We start from the raw sequence: 11411 nt of genomic DNA, 5'->3' as shown, positions 1-11411 counted from the left end.
ATTAACTGGCCGGAGAGCGAGTAGAAAGAGGATTCATTCTCAGGTTATTGTATCACTTGTCTTTTCTATTTCGTGTTCATAAACAGTCTTTTAGAAGGAGACAAAGAGAGAGAGCAAGGGAGACTATCGTATCAGGGACGGGGCCAAAGAGAGATAATGCAAGGCAAGAGATAATGAGTTGGTGAGGGCTGGGCTTAAGTTTGGGGTGTGGTTGGGTATAAAGTCCAGGATTGAATAGTCTCATCTTGATGCCCTCTGGTCTCATTCCCTTCTTCCCTCCATCTCTTCTCCTTTCTCCATCCCTCGCTCTCTCGGAACCCCTTACATATTGACCTGCGGGGAGATCGGAGGGAGATCATGCTGTCTGTACTGGCACTGACGTCCGTGGTGCTCTTGGGCATAGGTAAATACATTTCATCCGTCTTGCATTTCATTACTTTGTAAAAACAAAGCAAACAAACTTGGCTAACCAGAAAACATCCAGAAGTCCTTCGCTTTAGCTTCTGTACAACCTGACAGTATTATTGTGTGTTCAGAGTGACTCACCTGTGTTTTGTGCACCTGATGCCTCCCTGTTCAAGACTGGCCAGGTTTGAGAGATGAGGTAGATCAGAAAGGACCTTCATCAACTGAGCACAGTCAGATTAGAGAGAATCTTTCCTTTAAATCTTTGTTTTCACTGTCTATTCAATTCATTTTAACGTTTTAATACTAACATGTAGCCTACATGAAATACAAATATCCTCGCTAGAATATCTTATGTTATCATGTTTTTATTTTCCCGTAAAATGCAGGAAATTATATTTTATGTATTATAGATTTTAAATTTTTAAAACTATATAACTGCTGACTTTTCAAACTTTACAGATGTTCTTCAGATTTGATTTAGCATCTTATTTCACATGTGCATATTAGATTTGTGTCCAATGTAGGCTAATGTTCCTCACTCTGTGTTTTTGTGTTCCAGCCTCTCAGACCACGGCTGTAATTGTGTACACAAGCTGGGAGAGACATGCGTTGGTGGGCTCAGATGTTAGACTCTCCTGCTCTTTCTTCTCCTGGCAGTGGACTTCTCCAGATGTGACCTTCTCATGGCACTACCGTCCAGATGGGGCTAGAGACAGCATCTCAGTGCGTAGAAACACACACGAATATCATTTTTTCTATTCTAGAATTGTGTAAGGGGAATTATGTGAAATTCAGTGTTCACCTAAAAATGACATTTATTTAACTCTGTATTATAGAATATTGTAGCATTGAACAAACAAGGAGACTTCACTTTCATTTTAAGTAAAAGAGAAGCTTGGGCATTGTGCTCAACATCTCTTTTTGTGTACCTTGCTAGAGAAAAAATCATACAGGTTTGAAAGAACATGAGTGAGAATAAAAATGTTAATTTTTGGGTGAGCTATACCATTAAGAAACACTCAAATAATTTCCAAAATATTTTAGAATAAATATTTTGATCATATGTTCACGCAAAGGAATATTTGGTGCATTTAAGGGCTTATGAATTGCATGCTCTTACATATTGGAAAGAAAATTAAAAAGGCATCTGTGCTTGAGAGCTGCTACTTTAGTTAGCAAGGTTTTAATAATTATTTTAATTTGCTATTACAGCATGAAGCCAATTATTATTAACGTAGTATGATTGCATTTCAGTAAACCTGTCAAAAGGTTCTGTGCAGTGGTAATGTTACACACATCTGTATTAAAACACACTCACCCTTTGGGAATAATATCCCTGTGTCTGTGTGGTTTGTAGAGATAATTGCCATTCAAATAGAAATATTAGGCCCTTGTGGGTGTAGTTCTGCTTTCCAAATTGCACTGCGCTATGCAAGACTTTGAGTCTGCCGACCAGCATCGTTCATTTGTGGATGCTTGTTCATACTGGGAATTCTGGTAGTTCAAAATCTAATTGTATTTGCTATGCAATTGAACAGAGTGGTTCTATTATGTGATGATAAAATAATCTTTCTTTGCTTGTTTAGATTTTCCACTATGCAGGCGGAACTCCCTATCTGGATAACAAAGGTCCGTTCCGGGACCGCCTGGAGTTTGTAGGGAACCCCAATCGCCGTGATGGTTCTATCGTGATCAAGAATGTTGACTACGGAGACAATGGAACATTCACCTGTGATGCCAAGAACCCACCTGACATTGTCGGCCGCCCCTCCAGTGTTCGACTGCTGGTGTTTGAGAAGGGTAACCGATCAATATGAACATTTTTGTCTTCATTCACTAATAAAATAATGGCTGCTTTGCAAAGAAACAAGCTACACCAGAAAACCATTTCGATTCCTCCTTTGCTTTCCCCTCATGCTGCAGTTACTAAGACTGATTTTTGCCTTTAGGCTCATCTTATTCCAGGGTGGCATACAAAATCTGTGCGATCTTATGGCAGGAGATGAAAGTTTGCTGCTAATGGAAGCGCAAAGCAACAGTAAAGCAGAGACCTGAGTGGTTTCCTTGTTTGGTTGTGCATTTTTTGTTTTTCCAGATAGTACAATTATTGTGAAAAATAGCCATTGTTGGATCCAAATGCCTCACACAGAGCCTACTTTATCAAATGAATGCTTTTTTGCACTGGTGCTTTTTATATACCATTTTGTTTCACTTTTAAACAATATATTTAACTTCTGAGTGCAGTGTTTGTGGGTTAAGGCGGCTTGTTTAGAAGGAAAATATGAGAACCTTTGCAGGTTGACAATGATTGATGTTGTTTGGAGTTATTTTTCAGTAATATAGTTGTGTCTGTAAAAACTCTCACCACCTAATATGGGTGCATTAAGGGAAGGACACAATGCGACTAATAAATCAGTACTGTGCAAGAGGCCTTTAATCTGCAGACTACAACTCACTTCATATTCTCTTTCTTTTTTTCAGTTCCAGTCCAGGCTGGTGTTATAACGGGGGCCATTATTGGCGTAGTGCTGGGACTGCTGATCCTTATTGTGGCTATTTACTATCTGATGCGTTTCCTGGTCGCCAGACGAGTGTTCAGCTTGAGCATGAGGTCAGTCTGGGAGCATCTGCTCCCTCAAGCCAAACCCGACCCTTTGCCTGGCCTTGACACACACGCCTCCATTCACACGCACACTCTTACCAAGACACAGCCCAGATCCCCACTACACTCACACAAAAACACACACGTCATGAGCGAGACATCGATGGAACCTCCAACCAAACTAGTAGGGAGTAGTAAGTGAACTAGTCCTGCAAAGCCGTACTAAATGCACAATGCAGAACCACACATTTAGACGGGAAGAGTTACATGCCTAACCACAGTTGGTTTTGTTTTACGTGCCATTTATCCGTTTTATTAAATAGACTGTGGGAGATTCGTAGGCATAAATCATGAATATGAGACTATAGGTCAACTAGCTAACGAGCAGTTAATTTGAGTTCTCCATCCACCAGATGGCCACATTGTTTATGCAATTTTTTTTATTTTTTGTTCCCCTTAGCAAACATGGCAAGAAAGGCAAAGGAAGAGAAGGATCACAGCAAAAACAGGCAAGTGTTCATCTGCCTCCACCCTAAGCGGCGCATACAAACACACACGCAAGCAAGCACACATGCACATACAAACATGCTTGATACTTTCTTTCACTTGTGCTTTGTTAAAGACCTCCTGTCCTCCACTGCTCTCCCCCCTTTTTTGTCTGTGGTTAGTTGTTTTTAAAGTAACGTTACTAAGTCAGACCATTGACAGATAGCAGCTGATCAAAACTTGGGAATAATTACTTTTTATGTTTTCAAATCAGTATCTTATGCTCAACAAGGGTGCATTTATTTAATAAAAAATGCAGTCAAATATAATACTGAAATACTGTATACAATATAAGCAGATTGGTCTTACAGAACTCCAACCCTGATAAAACTCACCTACCTATAGCCAGTGCTGGGTAGTAACTGATTACATGTATTCTAGATTACGTAATCAGATTACAGGGAAAAAAGTACTTGTAATTAGATTATATTACATTTTATAATACTTATAATCAGTTACTTTTGTATTGATTACGTTATTCTTACACTGGCAGTAAATTATTCAAAATTCTTAATACAAGCAGATAAACAAAAAAAACCTGTTTTAAAGCAGCACTAGGTAACTTTTCAACCTTCATAATATATTTTCAAGACTTGTGATGATACATCGACTTAAAATAGGTTGAATGACACGTCTGCCATAGCTTGATGGGGTCTTTATCGTTTTTAATCGTACTTTTAAACTTCGGGTTTCGGGTAGTAACCCGAGAACAAAAAGAACTACAAAATTCGACTGCTTTACGGCATATACGTCACTTCCACCAACACCCACACACTTCCTTGCATTCGGACGTGCGAGCCCAACTTTGTTCATCGGATAATATAGTCATGTCCGAAGCAGCACAGACAAATAAGAAAGAAAAGGTTTTGTTGAACGTGAGCATCGTGATTATTTGGCGTTTGGAAAAAATAAAACCCATGAAATTATATTAGTATGACATGCTGAAACATATGCCACTGACTGTACCTGGGATGAAGACATTTCACACGCGCCACCGAAGAACACCTGCATGTAAAAACTCCTCCTGCAGTGTTCAGGGTAACTGTTAGTGCTGCACCAACCCGCGGGCCACTTTTATGAAGTTATTTGGCCCACCCCGCACCACTGTATATATTTTTACAACCCGCCCCGCACCCGCGACTATTAAATAGACATACGGGGTCCGCAGGTAATGAGACGACCCGCGCATCACTAGCTCAGGGCTATAAGGGTTGTCATGTCAACAAATGCACGTGCGATGGCATCCCCTGTTGTAGGATGACAGAGCTTACGACAGTAGTTGAGGACATTATTTTTTCCCAACTGTAGAGGGACCCCGAGAGCAAAAGTTGCCAAGTGCTGCTTTAATCTTTTTAGTAAGTGTTTTATTTTGATGTTTATGTTAATTATTTAAATTTTAAATGTATTTAATTACTTAAAGGCACAATATGTAAGATTCTTGGATTATAATATCCAAAAACCACTAGAACAGTGTTATATATTTTGTTGAATTGTGTACTTACATTATCCCAAATGTTTCCAAAAATGTTTAAATCCAGATAAATAAGCTATTTTAACCAGAATACGGACCATGTCTGTGTGTTGCCTATCAGTGACACCCATGTTACCCTCAATTTCCAATTTGGTAGAAACCATGGAAACACCAAAGACGCTTTAATATATTATGTGTTTTATTAGACAGGTGAGCAACTGTTTGATTGAGTATCATGTCTGACTACATTGTATTCGAAAAACAGTTGGTGAAAAATACCCAAATGACCTACTGCTTCCACCGAGATAGACACTTTACTATCCCTTGAGGCCATGAGATAGGATTTATGAATGGCAGTGATGTGATGCAATGGTAGATCGCATGACACTGGTAGATCGCATGACACTGGTAGATCGCATGATAGTAACAACATGGCGGATGTAGTACATCAGAATTTCATACGTGATACCCATATTCATGCTATATAGAATGTACTTTTTAACGTTTGTAAAGTAACTTCAAATTCAAATGTAGTGCCTTCTCAGACAGTATGTGATCTTAGACGTAGCGATTGATTAGCTGGTTCAGGTGGTCAGATTAGGGTTGGAGTGAAACAGGACTGACTTTGTCCATCACCGATTTAAAATGTTTTCTCTTTAATACATTTTAAATGTAATGTATTCCTGTGATGGCAAAGTTGAAATTTTATCAGCCATTACTCCAGTCTTCAGTGTCACATGATTCATTAGAAATCATTCAAATTGCTATAATATTTCAAAAATATTATTAATGTTTTACAGTATTTTTGATCAAATTATTGCAGCCTTGGTGAGCATAAGACTTCTTTCAAAAAATATAAAATAAAACTGAATTTAATGTAAAATAAAGATTTTGCCATATATTTACCATAATTTGTATTAATAATAAACATCATAATAAAAAATAAGCACTAAAGAAATATCAGGGTCAGCTAAAACTCCAGGGAAATCTACATCTACCTCAGTGTTTGTGCTCCTGACTGCATGCCAGTTTATGAGGCCTCATTCGCAATGCATGTAAACATATTTGTAATCCTGCACATGTCTAAACTAGAGTAGCTGTGCCTCATCAAAAATAGAAGCATATAGCAATATCAGTGGTGTCAAAACTACATGTTTTCAAGGATGCAAGCACACAGGCTTGTTTGCTGCTGTCACATAGACTGCAGTTTTGTGTTCAAGCCCTGTAATAAGCCATGTGGAGAATTATGCACTAGCAGTATAACAATCCTTAAGGTAATTATGGGATGACATTAAAGGTTAAACCAAAATGCAGAAAATTAGATATTGATTTGTGGGCCAGATTTAAGAATACTTTCGGCTCTTCTCCATGATGCTGTAGACTTAAGGACCTTGGCGTCGGTGTCATTGAACTGGCAGTCATATGGAGCTCATACATCTTGTTCTGTGCTAACATCCCATTCATTTACGTTACGTACCACCTTACTTTTCTTTCTCTATCTCTCTGGTTTTATTTTCTTCTGTGCTCTATTCCATGCCATTATCCTTCGCATCCTCCATATCACTGATTTTTCTCTTTCTCGTCCCCTCCCTTTTCAGCTGGCCTCTATTCTCTCAGCAGGTGAACAGATAAATGCTGTCAGATTTGATCATGTATGCGCTTTAATCATGTATTATATCATGACAAACACTATCACGTACAATCAAGCCTTCCTCGCACACATCTCATCTCTTACAGGATCAAACTAGAAGACTTCCAATCTTGTATTGTCTGTTCTTTCTCTTTTTATTGCCTTTCTTCTTTCTTTCAGTATACATTCCTCTATTTGTACTCCTGTATGCGTCTCCTGTCAGTGTCACTCTTTCTCTTTCATTTCTTTATTTTCTTGGTTCTGTCAGTTTATACCCAGTCCCACCCTCCAGTTTTCAGTCAAATGATGCATCTCAGGACTTAAAAATTCCATTGGGAAAACTCGCTGCATCGTTTTATTAGTTTAAAGAGCAGCATCTGTTTTACTAACGCAGCAAAAGTTAAGATGTACAGTTACTGTAAGCGTTTAGATTTAACATCACAAAGAACTTTAAAGTTCTGGTGAAATAAATTCAGAATTTTAGGAATATTTTTTTTTAAAGGTGAAGTGTATATTTTCTGCACTACTAGTGGCACCAAACATAACTGCACAAATTATGACATTGACAAAACCCTCTTATAACACCCTTTCGTTGTTTTGACAGGACATCCGGCCCCAAACGCGTACTGTACAACGCTTTACTTAAAAATGATTCACTTCACCTTTAATTGAGTTGCATGTACAGTACCATTTCAGGTTTCTGACAGAACTAAAGTGAAGCTTCTTTGTGGAAAGACAAAAGATAATCAAACATGTTTCAGCATCCTGAGGGTGGATGGGTCAAAGGTCAGCTGTATGAGAGTTCTTTTATTTTAGGTGCTGTGATGTCACGCTGTCACTCCCTAACTGGCCACTTCCTGTTTTGTCCTCCCTTTCCAGAAACCGAAAGTTCCCCTGGTGTTCATCTCCTTCTAATCACTCGTTTAGCATTTCACTCTCTTTCTTCTTCTTCTTCTTCTTCTCTTCTGTAATGAAACTACCTCCCTTATTCTGTTTCCTCATATCCGATAAAACTCATCTGACCATTCCCGCCTAACCCACAAGCCCTTCTTTTTCCTTTTCCCTCTCTCTCTTTGGTCTTTGCTTTCTTTCTATTTCTCTCTCTATCTCTCTCTCTCTTTCCTCCCGTAGAGACTCACTCCTCCCCTCTCCACACTCCCTCTCTTTTTTCAGGCTTCAGCTGTGACGGATCCGGCCAAGCTGAAGGCAACAGCATCAGAGAAGAAGAAACAGGAGTCTCGCAGGGAGAAGAAATAGGGATTGTGGAGCAGAGAGCTAGAGCTCCTGAGTGGGGCTGCCTCAACCCAGACCCAAGCCCAGGAAGAGGCAGCAGGGTTGGACAGGCAGGGCAGGGTTCTTATGACCATTGAGCTAGAGCTCACTAAACAGGAGAGAGAGGAAGAGCAAACTAAAACAAGTCCCGCAGCGTTCTTTTCTCAACTCGCGCGCAAAATCGCTCTCAAGTGAGAGAGATGGGTATAAAAAGAGAGGGTGGTGGAGAGTTTTGGAGGCAAGGAGTGAAAGATTAATCATTAAAAACAGAAGGACAGGAGAAGGGGTGAAGTTTTTCTTATCCCAACCAAAAAAATACAAAATTAAAATTGGTGTCCAACCCAGGTGCATTATGATAAAGCGACAAGCTATGCAGCAACATCTTCAATGAGTCTTACGCAGCTGTGACAAGATATTTTATCATTCTAATAGACATACCGGTATTCTTCTTTGGATCTGCCTTTATGTTAATCTGGGTTGCTCCACCCACATTAAAATCGAATTGGTCCAAAATCAGGCTCTGCATGCAGTGAGGTTCGAAAATCTGAGAAGCTTTTTTTCTACTTTTTTTCATCAAAAATTGTATTATCAGCATAATTTGGTTGAATATGTGTTTAAAATGTGCATTTTAGATTCTCTTAGTATTTGATTTGTTCTCTATTTTGGACACAAAATGCCTTGCGCAGCTATGGAAAAAAAATGGATTCTGTTATATTAATCTGGATGTCTCCTTTCACATTAAAATCTTATTGGTCTAAAATCACAATAGGCATGCAGCAAGGTTCAAAAATCTGAATAGTTTCTATTTTTCATTCTAGAATGAGATTTAAATTAACAATCATTTTAGAATGTCTTAGTATTTGGTTTGTGTCTGTGCAAAACCTGATGTTCTCCAGCATAATTTGAGATCATCCAAAGAGCATCTTGAGCTTAATTGGTAGCAAGAGCTAACTCATTTAAAATCCTAAACCCTTCTGGGTTTTTCTCCAGGTTCAAAATTAGATTTTCAGTGTGGACTTTTTAACCCCGCTCTAGCTGTAAATTGGACATCTGTTCTATGAAAAAGTGCTCCGTTTTTGTTTTCAGGGAGTACAGACAAATTACTTGTCGCCTGAAAGTTGTTGCATTGCACCTGGTTAGGACACGGTCTTAAAAATAACATCACTTCAGCAACATCACACATTCACAACAAAACTTAGAGCTGAGAGCCGCCCATTACACACGCGGAGACAGATGTGTTTTTGAGAGCTGTAATAGTGGCGGAATGGTGAAGATTTCCTCTTGTTATGTGACTGCTCTGTCGTTTCTCACTCTCGCTGTACACACATGTAGTCTTATACAAGAACACAATCCTAGCCGTACACTTTTCACACTTTGTACTCTTGCTGAAAAGTTATTTTGGAAAGTTTATATTAACTGTCTTTTTTTCTTGTTCCCTCCCTCTCTTTTTCTCTGTTTTACTGCCTGTCGCTCTGTTTTTGTCTGTCTTTGTTCCTTCCGGTCTTCCTATCCTCTAATCTCTCTTCTTCATAGCGTTTCTGACACTTTTCTCCCCCTTTTTTTTCTTCTTCTACTTTTCCATCTATAAATTCATCTTTCTTATCTGATATACTGGTGCTATTACATCACTACCTGTAGGCCGGCCCCCTAAAGTAGACTCCCTCCCCGCCCTTCATTTAGTGAGAGCTAAATATAGCACTAGTATTTTTAGTCCTAGAATCACAGGCATGCACTTTCTCACAGTTAAAATTTCATTTCAGTCGAATAAAATGTGTCCATACTTTCTCAAACACACACTAACTCACGGCGTCATCTCATGTATCCCATTATACAATTTTAAGTGCCTTCCCAAAAAGTTTTTGACATTTGAATTTGACTTAGAGTTTGTACTGTGTTTTTACTCTGACCGCAGTGACTGAAATACCCAAAATGACGTCGATACTGTTGGCAGAGACACTCAAACGCACTGTGAGAGTTATTTGAGACTCTAAGCCAAATTCTCACATCTGTCTGCATAAGCTGTTGTCTGACAAACAGTTGATTATTTTAACACTCACTTGTAACTGGAGAACTATCTCTGTATCCCTTCTGTCCAATGAGGGCTGTCTCCTATGGTGGCACTTCCCCCCCTGACCTTCTCAACACATATCATTAGCAAGGCCTATTGCTCCATCCCGAATCCTAGATTTACTTCACCTCTCTCTAATCCTCCTATAACTATCACGAACACTCATCCACCACCACCTCTTCTCATTCCCCGTTTCTGCTGGTAAAAAAACCCCAGCACTCTCTCCTGCCCCCTGCTGCCCACAGGAGAAAACTTTTCATTCGGCCATATTGTCTCAAAGACTTCAACGTAAAAAAAAAGAGTTAATTTAGCTAGCTCTCTGCTGACTCTGATAGATGCGTGTTTTCACACGTTTGCCTGTGTATGTTTGTAGTCTGATGACATGTCTGTAACCTGTCAACATGTTAGGGGAACAAAACAACATCGTAGCAATATTTGTCACGTCATCATTAGTAATGACAAGCTGTGCAGCAGCACCCTGGGACTGTTTGTGTGTTGGAAGCAGAAATGTAATAGTTTAATGATGTTTAATAATATTTCTGCACTTTCATTTGACTGACATGGCAGAATTCATGTGGTTGTTTCCTCATACAAGTGTTTACTATCATGGTGTTGGCATGCTAAGGTCACAGGAAGTGATGCAATAAGGGCCGAAAGGTTTTGTGAGAGTGATATAAATTATTAAATATTGAGATGAAGTCTTGGACTGAATTCATATTCAGGTGAAAAGTCAAGCCAAAGTCAAATAAACATCTCAATCTTGCAGGATATGTTTTTCTCTTCAAGTATTCATCGTGTCTATGCATGTCAGCCTCGAGCCAGACAGGGGCTCTAGTCGGGAATGCTGGGAAAGGTTGTAGAATTGCGAAGGCTTGTGGGAAATATGTTTGTTAACCTACAGACAGATGCTTTTTATGCATCTCAGAGTAAATGTCGAGCAGCCACATGGTACCTGCCATTAAACTGTGTTTAAATATCGGGGAATTCCCATGTTGTATGTATTGGTACAGGTCTATTTAACCGTGCTCTCTCCAAACTCTATTTAAAACGTCTAATAATTTTTTACTTTTATTTTGACTTTAACCAAGCTAACTTGATTTTCTGTGGAATGTCTTGTAAAAAGAAAAATGTCAAATTCAAATAATTTCAGAAAAGCGTCAATAAAAATCAGATCCCTGGTGTGTGTGTTTTGATCGTTGGACGGACATGAGTAAATGACAAGAGGAATGTAATGTATTTTTGGAGATCTATAGACTAAATGTCACGAACAGTATAATTTTTTTTTAAACGTGATTTCACCCAGTACAACATATTACTGTATCTTTGTTGATCCTGGAATGATCCAATCGGATATGAGTAGCTTAATAATTTTACAGTTTATGTCAAACTCAGCCTTACACTCTGTGCTTCTACA

The 11411-nt window shown here is 39.0% G+C and overlaps 1 protein-coding gene across 4 annotated transcripts; it reads left to right on the top strand.

The window, feature by feature from the left end:
- The first annotated feature begins 244 nt into the window (after nucleotides 1–244).
- Nucleotides 245–11178, top strand: mpz (myelin protein zero). Of its 4 annotated transcripts, none has more exons than XM_067452616.1 (6): nucleotides 245–403; nucleotides 968–1131; nucleotides 1995–2208; nucleotides 2890–3019; nucleotides 3471–3519; nucleotides 9568–11178. In XM_067452616.1, exons 1-6 carry the CDS (start codon nucleotides 358–360, stop codon nucleotides 9583–9585), a joined length of 621 nt encoding a protein of 206 aa, XP_067308717.1. In that variant the 5' UTR covers nucleotides 245–357; the 3' UTR covers nucleotides 9586–11178. The 4 variants fall into 4 exon arrangements, with proteins under 4 accessions (XP_067308717.1, XP_067308718.1, XP_067308715.1 ...); XM_067452617.1 differs by having other exon boundaries at nucleotides 9463–11178; XM_067452614.1 differs by having other exon boundaries at nucleotides 7831–11178.
- Nucleotides 11179–11411: the final 233 nt, after the last annotated feature.

Source organism: Pseudorasbora parva, chromosome 9 (genome assembly GCF_024679245.1).
Source record: "Pseudorasbora parva isolate DD20220531a chromosome 9, ASM2467924v1, whole genome shotgun sequence".
Lineage (NCBI taxonomy): Eukaryota > Metazoa > Chordata > Actinopteri > Cypriniformes > Gobionidae > Pseudorasbora > Pseudorasbora parva.
The sequence above is the reverse complement of the archived record's forward strand: the minus strand, read 5'-3'. Positions and strand labels throughout refer to the sequence as shown.